The sequence below is a fragment of the Salvelinus namaycush genome, chromosome 9, assembly GCF_016432855.1.
Source record: "Salvelinus namaycush isolate Seneca chromosome 9, SaNama_1.0, whole genome shotgun sequence".
NCBI classification, from domain to species: Eukaryota; Metazoa; Chordata; class Actinopteri; order Salmoniformes; family Salmonidae; genus Salvelinus; species Salvelinus namaycush.
Genome location: NC_052315.1, coordinates 19,608,253 through 19,628,262, shown reverse-complemented (window position 1 = coordinate 19,628,262; position 20,010 = coordinate 19,608,253). Strand labels below are relative to the sequence as shown.

The following is a 20,010-nucleotide window of genomic DNA, read 5'->3' as shown; positions in this document are numbered from 1 at the left end:
AACGCAAATGACTGCGAGAGCAACATTGGCCCCATTCAAAGCCTTAATTTAAACTATTACAGCTATAGACCTGCACTAACCAACACTGTTGGGGGAGGCCAAGGGAGCCTGCCTTTGATATGTGCTCCTAACAGAGTTGTCAGTAACACTATTGCGATCCCTCTATTTGCAGACAAGGTTTTTCTGGCACAGAAATTAGGCAAAAACCTGGAATTTAACTCTCACCCTGGCCTCCTGTAAGCCACTTATTGTCACAAGCAGAGGAAATATAAAACGAGGATAGACACATTTAAATCAAATCTGTCAACAATAAATACAATGGCATTGAACAACATGTCCTAACAACCATAACTTTTCTGGAAAGCAGTTTTCCCCTTTAAGAACATCTTTGAATAGAAACATGAGTCCAGACATTCAGCAACAAGGACATTTGATGAAGGATAATGCTCTGATCCAGAGTGGATATGATGAGGCTGTAATTATATAAATGCTGTAATATAGTCAGTGTCCAAATTAGGAGAGCCTCGGCCCGCGTCATATCCATTTAATGATAGCGTATGAGAAACAATTCATCTTCTCCATCAAATTCATGGTTGACTGTTTTCTGTTCCTAGTACCATAGATTCTGATTCAATTACATAAAGATTCAACAGAAATCTGTCCGAAAACATTCAATCATACATTACAATTTACGGAATTGCTTCAATTAATGACCAATACGGTACTGAAGTAGTAGATTACTATATTCATATGTCCCGAGAAACATGTGGACAATGTGAAATTTGTCTTCAAAAAAATATCAGGGATACCTAATCATTTGTGAAACAATTATGATAAGAGTCAAAATGCCACATGGAAAGAATATGATATATGTCAATGGCCAAAGACAACAGATATCCAGAGCCATATGTAACAAATGAAGTGATGAAAAAGTAATGTAAACGTAGATAAACCTATTTTGATATTCAGCCAGGACTGGCCTATAGGGCCCAGGTAAACTTTGTATCCAGATCTTTAGATGTTTAATAGCACCTGGTTTCACAGTGGATAGACTAGTGCAGAGGGCATACTGGCTCTTAAAGGGAAAATCCAGCCCCCAAAAAATCCATAATTATTCTACTTTTTTTTCATTAATCGGCTGTTGATACAGTCCCAAAATGTTATTGGCCTTTCAAGAAGCAAAGCGTCATCATGATGATGTGGCCGGTGACACTGCTTCTTGAAAGTCCAATATCTTGGAATCCTGACTACTGACATGCAAAACATTTTGGTACAGTATAAACAGTGGACTAATGAAAAAAAATACCAAAAGATAGTTTGAGTGGCGTTTCCCTTTAACATCGTCACTTCTCTCAGAGGAGAAAGGAATCATAGCAGTCAGAGACACCACGGTACTGTAGACACTATCTAGGGGTGGATTCTTCAGCTAGCCTACATGATACTGTATAGTGTAGCCTGTTTTCATGTTACGGGTCTGGAACATGCTAATTCAGACAGATACAGAGACATCGCAGATACAGAGACATCGCAGTTACCTGGCGCAGACTGAAATCAAATCAAACACAAAGATCAGGGAGGAGTGGAGGAGGACTGGAGACATGCTACACTGGGCTGTGGTCGGGGGAGGCGTGAGTGACTGTCACCACACACTCAGTCACCGCCGCCGGGTCCTTTGTTCGTCGCAGGCCCGTGTACAGCCGCTCGTCCAGGGTGGCGCTCAGCTTGTCCGTCAGCTCGGCTGTGATGGTCTGTGGGCCGTAGCCCTTGTCAGGGGGCTGGGGGGGCTCGTCAGGTGGCTCAGTGGGGTGTTCTGCCTGCCTAGTGTCCTCCTCGGACTGCTCCCATAGCAGACCCTCTCTCTCCGGGACAGGGGGAGGGGGAGGGGAACAGGACGCCATCCCTTTGTCGTCTGTGATGGTCACGGTGCTACTGCCACAGCTACTGCTGGGACTCTCTCTCCTGTCTCCTTCCTCCACCTCGGCACCTTCTGCCCCTCCCGCCACCACCGCCTCAGCCTTGGGCGTCTGGGGGGTGCTGGGGGTCCCCTCGCTGGCCTCCTCGTCAGGCGCACTGATGATGCGTGGAAGCGTGCTGTGGTAGCCTGTATCCAGCGGGTAGTTGACGCTATCGCCTCGTCGGAGGGGGTTCCGCTGCCTCTCAAAGGAGTGGTACTGGTAGCGAACGCCTGGGTCACTGTACTGCTTGTGGCGCTGCCACTGCTTGCGGAGGTGGATGCGTGAGCGATGTTTCTTCGGCGTCTCCTGCTGGTCAAACTGGGGGTCGTGGCGGAGGAACTCATGGAAGAGCGCGTCCGTCTTCTCGTCGATGCTGTAGTCACGGTGGTGAATTGATAAGGGAGGGTGGGGGTGCGGCTGCGGCTGCGCCTCTCGCGGGGTGAACATCTGACCGTACGGAGACCAGCCCAGGGGAGACCTCGCCGTTTCTATGGTCATGCCGCCCATTGCACCTGTCGGCGTCTCCTCGTCTGGCTCTTCCTCGAAGATGCGGGCTTCGAAGCTCTCGACCACCGTGCCAGTGCGCCCTGCACTGGTGAAGTAGTGTCTCTTCTCCAGGGCCGACCTGTCTATATTGCCACTGCTGCCACTACTGCCAAACAGTCTCAGCTCCTCTGGCGCCCGTGATGGAGCCTCTATAGACGTATAGCCACTGTCCATCTGCATTAACTTACGGTTCCCTGACTCCCCGTCACTGCCCCTCTCTGACTCCACACTGTCCTGCTTCCTCCCTTTCTCCTTCTCTCCCATCCCTTCATCCATGGGCAGCTCCACATCCCCCTCGGGCCCATCCCCGATGTCCTGGGAGAGGTAACTGGGCAGCCCCCCCCTCTTGGTCTGCCCCCTCAGAGAGCAGACACTGTCAGCATCGCTGCGGACAGAGTCCCTGTCGTTGTTGTTGATCTGGTCTGAGGAGCCGTACTGCTCCAGGGAGGCCCGGAGCGTCCAGATGTCTCTGTACAGGGCCTGGTGGTCTGATGCCGAGCTTTCCTGTCTAAAGTCCCCCAGGTTCGCTGCCTCATCCTGGGGCTCCGGGGACAAGCCGATCACCTCCAGCCTCTGGCCCCTGCTGCAGCTGGGTTCCACCACCACCTCCACCTCTAACCTGTGGTGACACACACAAGTACGAAGACAGGCGCACGCACGCACGCACACACACACACACACACACACACACACACACACACACACACACACACACACACACACACACACACACACACACACACACACACACACACAGACACACACACACACAGTACAAGAGTCAGTCACAGAGCACTCTCATGATGCCCATACACACATCTGATGTCTGATGTTTGCAGCCGCTGTGATTACAAGTGGTCACCATGACTTGCAATGGTATTAGCATGTTTTCCACGAACCACTGAATTGCAATGCACCAATGTCATGTGCTTTGCAAATGTGTTGAATTTCCCTACATTATGATCTTACTGGTCACGGTTATTTAGGAGGAAAATGTTTTATTTGTACAATTTCCGAAAGCTAACCAAACAAAAACATAATTACTTTTACGAGACGTGCTTGTGTCGTCATGTGCATTAGTAACACAATTTAACTTATTTACATTTGTTTTTACCTACACTTGTATGTTGACTCCATATTGACGTTGAGGTTTTAAGTTTTGACTGACTTTTCTTAGAAGATGTACAATCATCGCAAATTGAATTATGAGGCATTTCAGGCCCCAAAGTGAACATAATTGTACATTCGCAAACTCCATTAAAAACGAGGGCTGAGGGGCTTACGTTGCAAACTTCCCTTGCTTGGCTAATCAGTTGGACCGACGACAAATATGGCCGCAGGGATTCCCCCAAGGGCATAAGCGAGGGTAAGCGGACGAGGGTGTGTCTTTTATGAGTTGAAACGGAGTCATTGACCCTGACAACTATTCCTGTCCATGACATCACTCTGCGTCAGCGATGGAATGGGCTAGCTGTGGGTAAAAGTTGCCGGTAGGCACAGATCTAGGATCAGCTTACTCTCCCCAAATCCTGACCTTAACAGGAAAAAAATATGCAAAACTGACCTTCTATCAGTGTCTAAAGGCAACTGTGACTAATTCTTCCGTTAAGGAGAGAGGCACTATCTACCGTAGTGATGACGGAAGCAAAGCAGTGGGGTGGAAGGATGGCGAGGGAATTAAAGATACCTGCCGAGGGAGGGTGGTGGCGTGGAGGGGGAGGAGTGGGGCAGGAGGCAGGCCGAGGCGGAGGGGCGGCAGGGGTGATAGGTGGCGTCCTGGGTGCTGGCAATGTACTGGATGAGGTCAATGTGGTGGGCGTCGCTATCCTCCTGGTCCATGCTCTCGCTGGCAGCGCGCTGCCGCTGGAACTGCCTCCTCTTAGGGGACCCTGACACACAGAGACAGAGGACCTTAGACATTAGTCCGAGGGTACAGAGGGACATGGGATGGAAAAGGACGTTGGCACAAACATTCACCATAGTGAATGTTCAGCATATCTGAAGACAGCATCAAAATTGATCTGGAGGTGACATATGTGTCACAATGATGTTATGAAGAAATCCCAGCAGGCTTTGAGATATTTTGGGGGTGTTAGTCCTGTGTGCTCTGTTGTTCCCTGAGTATAGGGGAAGCGGGAAAGGGAGTGGTATGTGTGTTTGTGTATGAGGGGATCTGTGGGGAGGCTTCAGTTAGACTCACAATGCCTTGGAAGAGAAGAGCCCTACGTCATAAAGCCATCTGTTAGAGTGTGAGCACAGTGTGAGAGCCCTGTGTACATGTTTGTGTGTTATTGTGCACTATGCACCTTGCCAGTCCGGTGAAGCCTCTTAAAGTGGGACCTCATTCTTAAGAGGCATTGTCTTTTTCCACAAGGGAACAGGAGCCGGTTTCCCAAAAGCATCTTAAGGCTAAGTTCATTGTGGTTCTAATGATGAACTAAGCCTTAAGATGCTTTTGTTAAACCAGGCCCAGATAGAAATAGAATTTGTACACTAAATCCAAAAAACAAACGATCATGTAAATCCAAGCTGATGCTCCATCAATCTGTACATAAGCATATCATCATAACATAATAATATATATTAAAAGCCAAGTGTCCTGTACCTCTGGTGTCCAGACTGGAGGCCCGCTGGCTGCTGTCTAGTTTCCACTTCTTGATCTTGAAGTATGGGCTGGCTCCCTCCAGGCTGGCATGGCGCCTCAGCTTGGTGAAGAACTGCAGCACCGGCCCCTGCCCCACCCCTGCGCCAGGAGATGCACCTGTCACAGACGTCACCGACGCCCCTTCACTCAAAGACGGACTTCCCCCATTCCTGGAGCCAGACACCATCACCTCAATCTGGGGGAGAGAGAGGGAGGGGATATAAAAGGGAGTTGTCCATATTGTGTGGACAACAATAAAATATGACAGATACTCTAAGGACAAATGGAAGTTGATATAAATATGTGATTTTAATCTCTCTCCTTCCTCCCAAGGTTAAGAAAAACAGAAATTATACAATTTTCCATGCAACTGTTAACTTTCTCCTATTTTACCACGGTGAGCAGCCAGGAGCGATGAGCAAATGTGGGGAGCAGCAGTGTCTGTAATCTCCCCTGACAAGGCTGTTCCAGAGGCTCTCCCTTATTTATCCATCATCCTCCACCACTGTTGTCATTAAGACAGAGAGACTAGGGACACTGTGGATGCACACTCCTTACTTCTCCTCTCACACATCAGAGGCTTCATAATAACCTCTTGGCTTCAATGTTCACTCAAGCTTAGTGTGTGCTACTGTGTGTGTGCAACAAATTTGTATATTTGCAATCATGTCAATTCTCTATTTAAATTATCTAACTCTAATTCTATATGCACATTTCAAAGCTGATCCAAGAAATTAATAAAATAAAAATTATATTCTCTATTCAGACCCATCATACACATGATTAGTGGCTAATTGTATTCCATAGTAAAATGTTAATTAAAACATAAAGGTTTAGATTCAACCCAACAACGCTGTCATTCAGCCCTGTCATATGTAGGTAGACACTTTGTATGTGATGATGAATGATTAACCGAGTCCCTTAACGTAGTGTTCAATATTGCACATAATATAAAATGTAATTGGTTGATTGTTGGGTTGATTGACAGATAGGGGTAAGTGACTCACGCTGCTGCTGCTGGGCTCCTTGGGACCCGGTGCCAGGGGACTCTCACTGAAGCTGGTGTCCACCACCGAGTTAAGGGTGTCCCCAGGGAGGGCTGAGCTGGGGCTGACACTCAGACTGGTCAATGCTGTCTGGGGCAGGGGACACAATGGCCGTCGGGCACACAAAGCCGGCTACACACACACACACACACACAAACGCAAACATATGCGCAAACACATGCACATACACAGAATACACACCATCAAGGCACAGCCAGGAGGATACAAATACACAGACTGAATTCTACATCGGGACTGGGAGAGGTCGTTAGCCTACTAGCTAGTGACAAATCAAGTTCAAGCAAGTCCATCGCAAAATGACTGAGAAACCTCAGACAATTGCAAAATCAATGTATATGGCCCATTGGAATGAGGAAGCAGAATTATCCATAGGCTGCATTTGATAGGCTTGATACATGTTGTGGGCCCCACATTGATGGATGGCCTAATGGGCCCAGTCATGACTAATGATGTATCACTGCTAATAGCAGCACAGTAGACCGGCTGTCACCTGGAAGATGGAGAGGCTGGACTTGGCGGCGGGGCGGGTCGTCATGGCGATGCTGTTCTCGGATGACTCACACTCGTGGATGGTGACGATCTTGAGGGCCAGCGGCGGGATGTGGAGGTGTGTGAGCCGCGCATTCTTCAGGTGGTGGAAGTCACCCTCAGTCAACGTAAACCTGAGGTGGAAAGGGGTTGAAAAACATGACAAACAGTTCAGAGAGTTGGAGGCTGACACAATAGAAGTGCTGCTGTCACTTTCAAGGAATGTTATTCTATCCTACTCCCTGGGACCTGCAGGGAGTGAAGGCTTTTCTTCTCAACTATCACTACACCTGATTTCACTAATCATCAATTGTTTCATTTCAGTACTGGGCAGGAACACACTGAGGAATTCTCACTTCAAACTCAAGGCTCAGCTGTATTGTGTATTTTGCCCTACAGAGTTTGTCTCAACCTCATTTGCATATCAGACTGAGGTGGGGCTCAAGCAAAGAATTAAGACAGTCAGAGAGAGAGAGAGAGAGAGAGAGAGAGAGAGAAAGAGTTAGAGAGAGGGAGAGAGACAGCGCATGAGTGGAGAAGGACCGCCTCCTCTCAATGAAGCCACGGAAGTTCAAGGCCGACCTCAGTACCTCAGTACCGCAAGCATGGTTAGCAGAAAACAGGATCCCCCATTATAGTGAATGGAAAAATGGTAATCTTCACGGTCAAAGTTTGTGTAAATAAAATAAAAATCAAAGACAATCATGGTACCAATAATTGCTTCTAAAAAAACAGATATAAACTACATACACACAAGTATGTGGACACCCGTTCAAATAAGTGGACTTGGCTATTTCAGCCACACCCGTTGCTGACAGGTGTATAAAATCGAGCACACAGCCATGCAATCTCCATAGACAAACATTTGCAGTAGAATGGCCTTACTGAAGAGCTCAGTGACTTTCAACATATCACCGTCATAGGATGTCACCTTTCCAACAAGTCAGTTCCTAAAATTTCTGCCCTGCTAGAGCTACCCCGGTCAACTGTAAGTGCTGTTATTGTGAAGTGGAAACATCTAGGAGCAACAACGGCTCAGACGCAAAGTGGTAGGCCACACAAGCTCACAGAATGGGACAGCCGAGTGCGTAAAAATCGTCTGTCCTCGGTTGCAGGACTGTCTCTGAAACTGTCTCTGGAAGCAACGTCAGCACAAGAACTGTTCATTGCAAGCTCCGTGAAATGGGTTTCCATGGCCGAGCAGCCGCACACAAGCCTAAGATCACCATGCACAATGCCAAGCGTCGGTTGGAGTGGTGAAAAGCTTGCCGTCATTGGACTCTGGAGCAGTGGAAACACGTTCACTGGAGTGATGAATCACACTTCACCATCTGGCAGTCCGATGGACAAATCCGAGTTTGGCGGATGCCAGGAGAACGCTACCTGCCCGAATGCATAGTGCCAACTGTAAAATTTGGTGGAGGAGGAATAATGGTCTGGGAATGTTTTTCATGGTTCGGGCTAGGCCGCTTAGTTCCAGTGAAGACAAATCTTAACGCTACAGCATACAATGACATTCTAGACAATTCTGTGCTTCCAACTTTGTCGCAACAGTTTGAGGGAGGCCCTTTCCAGTTTAAGCATGACTATGCCCCCTGTGCAGAAAGCGAGATCCATTAAAAAAATGGTTTGTTGAGATCGGTGTTGAAGAATTTGACTGGCCTGCACAGAGCCCTGACCTCAACTCCATCGAACACCTTTGGGATGAATTGGAACACCGACTGCGAGCCAGGCTTAATTGCCCAACATCAGAGCCCGACCTCACTAATGCTCGTGGCTGACTGGAAGCAAGTCCGCGCAGCAATGTTCCGACATTTAGTGGAAAGCCTTCCCAGAAGAGTGGAGGCAAAGGGGGGACCAACTCCATATTAATGCCCATAATTGTGGAATGAGATGTTTGACGAGCAGGTGTCCACATACTTCTGGTCATGTAGTGTATGTCCTTAAACCAATTAATTAAAAATCGCACAAAGAAGAAGTAATAAGGATAATTTATTTGCTAATGGCAGCCTGTAGTACTCCGGTCGCCCTTCAACTTGATTTACTCATTAAAGGGGGTAGCACTGTGCTAGCCTGCAACATCACTTCCTGGTGTAGCTAAAACTGCACGGTATCAAAGATTGTCTATTATATTGACAAGATAGTCAAGTGACCGCTCTAAGAATGGAAATACATGTCCTCAAAGATGGAAGGCAAGCAGGAGTAGGCAAGATCAGGTGGGACCATTCTAACCAATGAGAGGGTAGATATGCGTATGAACAGCAGGCCATAGAGATAGATATCGGAGTCATCTTTGTAACTGTACCATTATAGCATCTGTGACAGTGCCATTTAGGCCTTCTTATTTTTCATTGGCTGATTGCTCCCAAGTCATAGGAATCCCCACGCAGTTGCCTACTTTAAAATGGTGGAAGCCCTCAATGGCAATGTCCATGCTACAGGCACAACTCCAATATTAAAAGTAGTTTTTTTTCAAAGTTGCATTCTTGACAACCTAACTATTCCGAAACTTCTACAAGCCTCACGTAGCAAATTAGCAATTACATTTTTTGTTGACCAAATTCGACACTCACTTATTGACCTCCATAAAAAAAATCCAAACTTCGTGGGCTTATTTTCATGGACAGATTTTGGGCTGAGTAAAACCTCTCGCTTCACCTCTTCCTCTCTGATTTCATGTCTCCCTGAGAAGCCATCATAACCGACATTTGGTTTCAATGCACTATTGAGGCTTCACATAGGAATGAATGGTGTCATGTGATCGATGGCTTTGTCCATTCATATATTCAGTCATTGGATCATACAGAGCTTTGTTACCATACCATACATAATACATTATGAAAGTAGGCTACACTGCACAATTATGTTATGCGAGTATGTCTGCATTTTGGAAATCCTTTCTATGAATAATGTGTGTATGATGCATCTTCAGAGCATCAGTCCCTATTATTACCCTATAATAAAGCATCATAACAGCTCTTCCAACAGCCTTTATAATGTATTACACAGATGGCTCTTACAAAGTGTCTCCATAATGTCTTCTAATGTAACAAAGTAAGAGCCAATCTTTTCACAGGTTTTAAACACACAAACAGCTTGTTGCTAAGGCCGTCGTTGTATTATATTGTAGAATATGAGCGTATTCAGAGAAGTCTACTGCGGGGGAGTGAGTGGGTGTCTGGCGGAGGAATCTGCCTGACCTACGGCCTTTCTCCTGGGCCTTCTTGCCGTGGTCGAAGAGTGCCACCTCATTGAAAGAGACGCGGCGGCCACCCTGGGTGCCTGTGGACAGGAAGCGCTCTGTCTCCATGTCAACGTGGGAGCTGGCGGCCGATAGGCAGTCTGACTCGTCTACACGGATGGTGATCTGTCCTGGGGGGGTGGGAGAGGGAGGGAGGGAGGTCAGGGCCTGGCGGAAGGTTTGTCCCAGGAAGAATCTAACCTACAATCCAGGCAAGCACCATGCTAAGTGTGTGCATGTATATATGTATGACATGCACTTTTCAAAATAGAACTTTGTTTGTTCTAATATATTCAGGACAAAGCAGATCTGATATTGTGTACTAAATGTCCCTTGCCTGTAATTACTTTGTCTCGCTTAATGAATGTAAATGTACTCCCGAATTATCATTCCCAGGAGAGAGCTGAGATCCTCAGATAAACCACATTGAAATGTCTGTATATACAGTGCATTCGGAAAGTATTCAGACCCCTTGACTTTTTCCACATTGTTACGTTACAGCCTTATTCTAAAATCGATTAAATTGTTTTTTTCTCATCATCAATCTACACACAATATCTCATAATGAGAAAGCAAAAACAGTTTATTTATTTTTTTGTGCAAATGAAACCAAAAAATAAAAAAACTGAAATATCACATTTACATAAGTATTCAGACCCTTTACTCAGTTCTATGTTGAAGCACCTTTGGCAGCGATTACAGCCTCAAGTCTTCTTGGGTATGACGCTACAAACTTGGCATACCTGTATTTGGGCAGTTTCTCCCATTATTTTCTGCAGATCCTCTCAAGCTCTGTCAGGTTGGATGGGGAGCATCACTGCAAGGCTATTTTCAGGTCTCTCCAGAGATGTTCGATTGGGTTCAAGTCCGGGCTCTGGCTGGGCCACTCAAGGACATTCAGAGACTTGTCCCAAAGTCACTTCTGCATTGTCTTGGTTGTGTGCTTAGGGTCATTGTCCTGTTGGAAGGTGAACCTTTGCCTCTGTCTGAGGTCCTGAGCGCTCTGTAGAAGGTTTTCATCAAGGATCTCTGTACTTTGTTCCGTTCCCAGTCCCTGCCGCTGAAACATCCCCACAGCATGATGCCGCCGCCACCATGCTTCACCGTAGGGATGGTGCCAGGTTTCCTCCAGACGTGACGCTTGGCATTCAGGCCAAAGAGTTCAAGCTTGGTTTCATCAGACCAGAGAATCTTTTTTCTCATGGTCTGAGAGTCTTTTACGTGCCTTTTGGCAAACTCCAAGCGGCCTGTCATGTGCCTTTTCCAGAGGAGTGGATTTCTTCTGGCCACTCTACCATAAAGGCTTGATTAGTGGAATGCTGCAGAGATGGTTGTCCTTCTGGAAGGTTCTCCCATCTCCACAGAGGAACTCTGGAGCTCTGTCAGAGTTACCATCGGGTTCTTGGTCACCTCTCTGACCAAGGCCCTTCTTCCCCGATTACTCAGTTTGGCCGGGCGGCCAGCACTAGGAGGAGTCTTGGTGGTTCCAAAATTCATCCAATGATGGAGGCTACTGTGTTCTTGGGGACCTTCAATGATGCAGAATTGTTTTGGGACCCTTCCACAGATCTGTGCCTCGACTCAATCCTGTCTTGGCGCTCTACAGACAATTTCTTTGACCTCATGGCTTGGTTTTCTCTGACATGCACTGTCAAATGTGGGACCTTATATAGACAGGTGTGTGCCTTTCCAAATCATGTCCAATCAATTGAATATACCACAGGTGGACTCCAATCAAGTTGTGGAAACATCTCAAGGATGATCAATGGAAACAGGATGCACCTGAGCTCAATTTCGAGTCTCATAGCAAAGGGTCTGAATACTTACGTAAATAAGGGATTTTTTTTTTTTTTTTTACTGTTTTCTCTTTATCATTATGGGCTATTGTGTGTAGATTGATGAGGGAAAAACATTTGAATTAATTTTAGAATAAGGCTGTAACGTAACAAAATGTGGAGAAAGTCAAGAGCTCTGAATACTTTCCGAATGCACTGTACATGGCATGACTGTGTACTGTAGCAGAGGAGCATGGCTTCACTTTCACAGAACCTTTTGTTCTTGGGTTAGTACAGTACATGGCAATATGGCCAATGCCCATGGGTGTTTACTGGAGACGACAAAGAAACCCAGATGAAGGCAAGCCGAAACATTTGTGACTTTAAATCAATCATTTGCATTGAAGCGAGAGTGTTTTGTTCAGCTTCTATACATTATTTTTCAAGCGTTGACAAATGAGAAACAGGGGGTTTTGATTTACCATGTACTGGCTGAGACTCCTCCATGTAGCTGGTGTTGGTTTTCTCAGGGTCATCGCTGGCCCTGCAGCACAGAGGAGCACCGATCAATGCACAGACATCTTTACCCCTGAAGTCTATAGCTACGTCTCAAATCACACCCTATTCTGTATGTAGTGCACAACTTCTGACCAGAGTCACATCAAAAGTTGTGCCCTACATCTAGAATAAGGTGTCATTTGAAATATAGCCATATGCTTAGCCCTAGACTGTAGGGCTGACAGGAGCACATATAGAGGACAAACATACTCTAACAGCAAGGTCAATCTGACTAGTAGCAGCATAATCAATGCACATGTAAATCATGTCAGGTGACATGGAAACCTTCAGGGAAAATGGGCCTCTTGACCTCTTCAGTAGAGAATGGGATGTTACTTCTATACTATGGGTTTTCTTTCTAATACTAATACTGAGTATTATTTCTTCTAATAAATATTACAAATTAGATCTCTATTAATGCCTACTATGATACAAATGAAATATATGCAGTTCTCTTCGTAATAACTTCTCTAAGGGGAGGAATTCTCCCTATTATATTATTTGTAATTGCCCTAAATTCACTGATGCACTGTGTTTTTGACTCCCACCACAGCCTTATTCTGGAGCAGGAGAACAGCTGAGATCTCTTCTCTGTCATAGTGTCTGTGGTTCCTTTATGCTATATTAGAATGCTGTTCATCGACTACAGCTCAGCATTTAACACCATAGTACCCTCCAAACTCGTCATTAAGCTCGAGACCCTGAGTCTCGATCCCGCCCTGTGCAACTGGGTCCTGGACTTCCTGACGGGCCGCCCCCAGGTGGTGAGGGTAGGTAACAACATCTCCACCCCGCTGATCCTCAACACTGGGGCCCCTCAAGGGTGCGTTCTCAGCCCTCTCCTGTACTCCCTGTTCACCCATGACTGTGTGGCCATGCACGCCTCCAACTCAATCATCAAGTTTGCAGACGACACTACAGTGGTAGGCTTGATTACCAACAACGACGAGACAGCCTACAGGGAGGAGGTGAGGGCCCTCAGAGTGTGGTGTGAGGAAAATAACCTCACACTCAATGTCAACAAAACAAAGCAACGCCTCTTCAACCTCAGGAGGCTGAAGAAATTCGGCTTGTCACCAAAAACACTCACAAACTTTTACAGATGCACAATCGAGAGCATCCTGTCGGGCTGTATCATCGCCTGGTACGGCAACTGCTCCGCCCACAACCGCAAGGCTCTCCAGAGGGTAGTGAGGTCTGCACAACGCATCACCGGGGGCAAACTACCTGCCCTCCAGGACACATACAGCACCCGATGTCACAGGAAGGCCAAAAAGATCATCAAGGACAACAACCACCCGAGCCACTGCCTGTTCACCCAGCTATCATCCAGAAGGCGAGGTCAGTACAGGTGCATCAAAGCGGGGACCGAGAGACTGAAAAACAGCTTCTATCTCAAGGCCATCAGACTGTTAAACAGCCATCACTCTAGAAGAAAAAGAAACGCACACCTATTAAGGCGAGGTGCTGGCTAGCGGAGTAGAAAACTTGAAAATAAAGGAGAGCCGCACACTCTAGGAGCTCAGATGCAAAAATGTAATTACCAATGTTTCGACAACCAAGCTGTCTTCTTTAGGGTATAATCACAAACACTGCGGGTTGACTCGTTTATATAGTGTCAAAAGACACACAGGTGTCTGTAATCATGGCCAAGAGTGGCCTAATATCATTGGTTAATTCTCAAATATTAAAATGACATACAAAGAACAGAATACAGCCATCACTAACATTGAGTGGCTGCTGCCAACATACTGACTCATCTCTAGCCACTTTAATAATGAAAAAATGTATGTAATAAATGTATCACTAGCCACTTTAAACAATGCCACCTTATATAATGTTTACATGCCCTGCATTACTCATCTCATATGTATATACTGTACTCTATACCATCTACTGCATCTTGCCTGTGCCGTTCGGCCATCGCTCATTCATATATTTGTATGTCCATATTCTTTGTCATTCCTTTACACTTGTGTGTATAAGGTAGTTGTTGTGAAATTGTTAGGTTAGATTACTTGTTACATATTACTGCATGGTCGGAACTAGAAGCACAAGCATTTCGCTACACTCGTATTAACATCTGCTAACCATGTGTATGTGACAAATTAAATTTTATTTTATTTGATATTTCAGTAAAAAGCCACGAGAGGGTGTGGTATATGGCCAATATACTATGGCTAAGGGCTGTTCTTAGGTACGACGCAACACGGATGACTTATTGCTATTATAAACTGGTTACCAACGTAATTAGAGTAGTACAAATAAATGTTTTGTCATACCTGTGGTTTACGGTCTGATATACAATCAGCATTCAGGGCTCAAACCACCCAGTTCATAATATCTGTGTGAGAATGACTTTAGGGATTTCTCTGGCTGCCCAGCTCTGTGCTTTCATTTCCTCTATGTGTGTGTGTGTGTGTGTGTGTGTGTGTGTGTGTGTGTGTGTGTGTGTGTGTGTGTGTGTGTGTGTGTGTGTGTGTGTGTGTGTGTGTGTGTGTGTGCATGCGTGCGCTGCAGCTAGAGCTTATGACAGTGTGAGACGCAAAATGAATCAGCGTTGATGGCTGCTATGAAATCTCATTACACTCATCATTTGTACCAGTCTGCACTACTCTACCCCGGCCAGCCTGCAGCCTGCCACTGCCTGACTCTGCTGCTGTGTACTGAAAAGAGAGGAGCATGGAAATGGAATAAACATATCATATACAAATAGAAGTCTGTATCTCTTAGACATAACATATACAGAAAAGGTGCTATTTCTAAATGAAGACGATTAAAAATCACTTACAAATGAATATAATGATGTTTCCATGTTAGATCAACAATGGTCTGTAGACAGACAATAGAACTCAATAATAACAGAATGCACTGTACAGTCTTTTTTTTACCATACTTACAACATGCATTGTTACATCTCTGCATGCACTCTTTATGTCAGAGGGATAGACACACATGTGCATACAGGATTTGAATGGTCTCCATCTCACTCATAGACATGCATAGTCACTAAACCATGCATACTAGTGCCGTGGTTACTGTACCACCAACGGAATTTTACTCTGCCCGGAGTACCCTCTCATGTGCATTTTACCACTAAGCCTATGGTCTCATGAGTCTTTTCAAGTACCCCGTGTGGATAGGCCAAGTACCCCCAGGGTCCTAGTACACCTGGTTGGGAACCACTGGACTAGTGGTCTGACCTGGCATGGCGGCAGTCTCCATCACAGCAACGTCTGCAGACGATCAGCAGGACAGACAGCAGGACCAGTGTTCCCCCCAGGAAGATGGACAGGAGCACCAGCAGTAGGACATAACCACCCTGTTGTTTACCAGGCTCAAATGGGACCCCCTGGAAAAACATGGGAGAGAGGATGAGGGAAAGCAGGAACTGTAGAGACTAGAGACAAACCTGTAGGGATGTGAAGGACTGATGGAAGAATGGAATATAATAGAACTAATCAAGGTGGTTAAACAAGGGATAAAAAGAAAAGAACCCTTGGAACTTTAAAACATGTCCCCCTTCAGACAATTACCTTTCATCTCCATATATTATTCAATCTATTGTTTGAGATTGAGGTTTGGTAGATCATACCCTGCCTGTGTGTCATGCTACTGTGGTTAGCGGTGAGTGGGCGGAGGGAGAGTATGCACAGGTGTGCTCATTGTTCTGGGGTTGAGACGATAAGTGCACGGCTATAAGATCCTGAGCGGTATGGGGGTTTACTGAGAGGGAGACGGGGCGGAGACCTGAGTCACTAAGACTGTGTGTGTGTGGAGGGAAGAGAAGAGCAAAAACACAGAGCCATGCATCTTCCCACATGAACATCAAAGCCCAGAGAGAAGCCACTTGTAGAAGGGCCTCTTGGCTAACTGTTCCCCTGGTCCCTTTGTGAGCAGGCTATTCAGGTGAGACAAGGCAGCAGGAGCGCTAAATGGAGAAAAAAAAAGCAACACTGCACTTCTCTACACTTCCCTCTGTAACAGTTTTTCTTTTAATTGCTTTATCTTGTTAGAGAGCAATTATTACACTCCATACATACTTCTACCTATTGCGTAAGACCAGGAATGGTTAGTCTCATCACAAAAAAAGCCACATCTCAGTCAGGAAGTGTTCGGATGTGAAAAACAAACAATGCTACGAGAAAGGCCTCCCTAAACAGCCCACTGGGCAGAGGCATTACCTTACCAATTACAGCATGCAGCTTAAAGCCATTGATTTACCCCCCACTGGTTTGTAAACCATGAATCTATAAACGCCACAGAGGTATTAATCCATTGGGGCCTGTGCTATTAACCTGTCTGCACCTAAGACAGGAAAATATGCTCTGAGGGGTGGGCTGGAACTGACTGAATACAAAAGGGAGGAGATTTTAGGGTGTCTAGCTGTCTGACTAAGACACAGTTTAGGTTTTATCAAAAATGTCAGACTCTGAATGAGGTTGGACTCGATAGAATTATGTGTAGTCTATCTAAAAGCTTTTGGATCAGCCAAGGCAGAACGCCTTTTCCACTGGCAAGATAGTAAAATTTTACCTTGCCAACACCACAAGTCACTCTGGCTCTAGGGTGTGTGCTGTGTGTGGGTAATTGAAAAGGCAACATAGCTGAGCATTGGCATCTGCTCTGTTGATGCCCTACTATCAAAACAAATGCTTGGAAACTAGCTAGTTCAATCAGAAACGAATTTCTGCAGCTTCTTTGATCCATGGCATTGTTAGATGCAAACCGCTCAAGAGAAGCAGCAGTACACAGCTGTTATACAGTGGTATGCTGCTCATGTACATCTGTTTAATACCACAGACACATAGTAACCAAGGTTAACAACTGTACCATACACTCAGCAATATGCATGTTACCCCAGCGTTAATGACCGCTGACACTGATGTCAGATTGTAAATTCTCTAAAAGGGGAAATTAAACTCGAGATTAGATCAGGGATTCAATTATTTCAGGCACAGACCAGGATGTTCTCTCTATTAGCCAGTCAGGCTGTATAGAAGGAGAACACAGTCAGCTCGAGCAGTTAGCAGAGCACGCACACACAAACACACACAACGGAAGGAGGATGAGGAGGGGGTCTTGGCAATGACTTACGGTGGAGTTCTCGGTGAGGTTGATCCAGACGGTAGACTCATTGCTCATGGTCCAGGCGAGCGTGAGCGTCCCCCTGAGACAACAGACAACAGGAAGTTAGGAAGCTCCCGGAACACACCACAAAACACTCCACAGAGATTTGGACACCGGTTCTGCTCTCCTCACTGACACACATGCAGTCAGAACACAGGCAGCTGGGTAGAAATGTTTGTTTGATATCACAGATATCTACTGTAAATATATCTGCAGATACTTGTTCCTCTTTAAAATAATTGATGAATATGGAGAAAAGCGAAACAGAATAATACAGGCCAGTCATAGGCCAACTTTATCAACTTGTTAGAAAAGTGCCTTTTAAACTGAACAAACACAGTAAAGAACATATACCAATATATATGTACATATACTGTAACTTCACATATTTGTTCATACATGAATGACTACAAATGTCAACATCTCCAGACATGAGAGACTATAAAAGATTGTGGCAAAAAGCAGAACCAAAACTAGCTTGTGCCTGCTGAATGGTAAAAGAGTCATTAGCCAGGCGGCCAAGCATCCATGCTGTAAATCTCTCTCTCTCTCTCTCTCTCTCTCTCTCTCTCTCTCTCTCTCTCTCTCTCTCTCTCTCTCTCTCTCTCTCTCTCTCTCTCTCTCTCTCTCTCTCTCTCTCTCTCTCTCTCTCTCTCTCTCTCTCTCTCTCTCTCTCTCTCTCTCTCTCTCTCTCTCTCTCTCTCTCTCTCTCTCTCTCTCTCTCTCTCTCTCTCTCTCTCTCTCTCTCTCTCTCTCTCTCAGTGCCATCACATTACTGTGAGATAACTGTGGTGGTCCAACAGCTGAGGCCTGATGCGTTCCCTCACACACAGCAGATCATAGCCATTACTGCTTCTGACCACACACACACACGCGCACACACACGCACCTGACATGTGCTGGAGCTGCCTGTCGGAGTGTCTTACCCTGATGGAGGGCTGTGTGCAGCAGCTCTGGATGTTGGTATCTCCCTGCTCAGTGCTTTCTCAGCTCCCTTGCTGCATTCTCAGCCTGCCTCTGCCCACCCACCTGGCTGGCCAGCCTCCTCAGGGCTGTTTTGTCCTCTCAGCATAGGCTTGCCTAGGCTCTGACCAGAAGCTCAGCTGCTTAGGAAGCAACAACAACAAGGCATAGGCAATCACCCATGGCTGTGCCTCTGCCCAGTCGTGATTCATAGATTAGGGCCTAAAGAATGTATTTAAATTGACGGATTTCCTTACATGAACTGTAACTCAGTAAAATCGTTGAAATTGTTGCATGTTGCGTTTATATTTTGCCTATATGTTATGTAGCCTACTGTAAAACCATGCATGCAAATAAGTCACTCATTATTTATAGTTCACCACCTGTCTGAATGCTGTTACATGCATAATCATCCATGATGTCTATGATTTACAGTGTGACTGCTCAGTTGACTGCTTTGGTGGTAGTAAACTGAAAATGATTATTGATCATTCTCCGCTAGTCTTTTACATCTCATATCAGCCTTCTCTTCTCTCCCTATCTCTGCTGCATTCCTCATAAACTGCTACGCAATAGACATTTCAAAATACTTTGAATCCCAAATGTTACCTTATGTTGTTTGCCTTAGTTGTTATAAAGATCACATAACATCTGAATTTGATCGTCTCTTTCTGATATTTCCTTTGTACAGTCCATGACGTTGGGATGAATTGGATTTGATCAACAGAAAAGTATAGCGATCGCTAATAGCGTATCGACTGTATATTCCTATAGCAAGAACGCGTCTCTGCGCGTGCCTGATAATCTACAGGCTATTCTATTCTATATTTGATTATATTTATGTCAAATAATTTTTGAAAAACGGCCCTTGCGCTGCCAGCTGTTTCCATTCTTTCTACAGGGACTGTCTGCAATATCACCGATTTAAACTGGTATTCAATGAAAACAGTGGGATGGATTTTGAAATCTTCATGCCGACAGTAATCGATTAAATAGAATACTAAAATCTCCTGATTTTACTGTGGAACCGATAGGCTAAGGTTTGATGTCCATCACAAACGTGAATTTGCATTAAAAAGAAAGAAATGCCACTCACCTAATTAAAATTGAGGTGGTCCATGTGAGGGAACTTAGTCAGAAGCCAATAGCGCCAAAACCTTCGCGGAACACTTAAAGTCTGATTTAAAAGCAAAAACTATTTATGAATGAAACCCTATGGCTGAAGACACACCCACCACCCGGGACGCACCACGTGACGTAAGTGATTGAAGAGCTGGAGGAGGCGTGCGCTGAAGATCATCAGCATCCATCCCTTCAAAGGTAGGCTGTTTGGGGGGGTGGGGAGACCTTATGAACACGCTTCTGGTGGAACAGAATGAAAATATGTAAATTCACATTAAATTCGGAATGAAGAATTCTAATAGGGCTAGAATAATGGTTGATACGTTTCCGTTCTGAATTTCCTTATGTAATACCTAATATTACTTATTATTTATAATATTATATATAGAGCTCTAATATTTTATTATATGGGCTATACTTTATATTGAACATTATTATCTGAGCAACCATAGTGGATACTGTAGTATCAGGCTCTGTATTA

The 20,010-nt window shown here is 45.4% G+C and overlaps 2 protein-coding genes across 4 annotated transcripts; both read right to left on the bottom strand.

Annotated features, from left to right (window-relative positions):
• Positions 1–1,254: 1,254 nt before the first annotated feature.
• LOC120053184 (voltage-dependent calcium channel beta subunit-associated regulatory protein-like) lies at positions 1,255–7,347 on the bottom strand. The gene is made up of 6 exons (XM_039000346.1): positions 7,331–7,347; positions 6,703–6,874; positions 6,153–6,323; positions 5,107–5,341; positions 4,189–4,390; positions 1,255–3,120 (listed from the first exon to the last, which is right to left on the bottom strand). Exons 1-6 carry the CDS (start codon positions 7,345–7,347, stop codon positions 1,602–1,604), a joined length of 2,316 nt encoding a protein of 771 aa, XP_038856274.1. The 3' UTR covers positions 1,255–1,601.
• Positions 7,348–8,756: 1,409 nt separating this feature from the next.
• Positions 8,757–19,583, bottom strand: LOC120053800 (voltage-dependent calcium channel beta subunit-associated regulatory protein-like). 3 transcript variants are annotated; one of them, XM_039001056.1, is made up of 6 exons: positions 19,504–19,583; positions 18,371–18,600; positions 17,412–17,484; positions 15,518–15,666; positions 12,239–12,300; positions 8,757–10,112 (listed from the first exon to the last, which is right to left on the bottom strand). In XM_039001056.1, exons 3-6 carry the CDS (start codon positions 17,457–17,459, stop codon positions 9,820–9,822), a joined length of 552 nt encoding a protein of 183 aa, XP_038856984.1. In that variant the 5' UTR covers positions 17,460–17,484; positions 18,371–18,600; positions 19,504–19,583; the 3' UTR covers positions 8,757–9,819. The 3 variants fall into 3 exon arrangements, with proteins under 3 accessions (XP_038856984.1, XP_038856985.1, XP_038856986.1); XM_039001057.1 differs by having other exon boundaries at positions 18,371–18,547; positions 19,504–19,569; XM_039001058.1 differs by lacking the exons at positions 18,371–18,600; positions 19,504–19,583 and having other exon boundaries at positions 17,412–18,032.
• Between the last annotated feature and the right edge of the window lie 427 nt (positions 19,584–20,010).

What these genes read in the sequence shown, in the direction of transcription:
- LOC120053800 (XM_039001056.1), bottom strand. Translation starts at nt 17,459, where the DNA reads ATGAGCAATGAGTCTACCGTCTGGATCAACCTCACCGAGAACTCCACC. An exon ending in ACCTCACCGAGAACTCCACC is followed by an intron (nt 15,667 to 17,411) that starts GTAAGTCATTGC and finishes ATGTTTTTCCAG; the next exon opens with GGGGTCCCATTTGAGCCTGG. An exon ending in GGAGACTGCCGCCATGCCAG is followed by an intron (nt 12,301 to 15,517) that starts GTCAGACCACTA and finishes TCTGTGCTGCAG; the next exon opens with GGCCAGCGATGACCCTGAGA.
- LOC120053184 (XM_039000346.1), bottom strand. An exon ending in CTCCAGTCTGGACACCAGAG is followed by an intron (nt 4,391 to 5,106) that starts GTACAGGACACT and finishes TCTGTGTGTCAG; the next exon opens with GGTCCCCTAAGAGGAGGCAG. An exon ending in CCACCACCCTCCCTCGGCAG is followed by an intron (nt 3,121 to 4,188) that starts GTATCTTTAATT and finishes GTGTCACCACAG; the next exon opens with GTTAGAGGTGGAGGTGGTGG.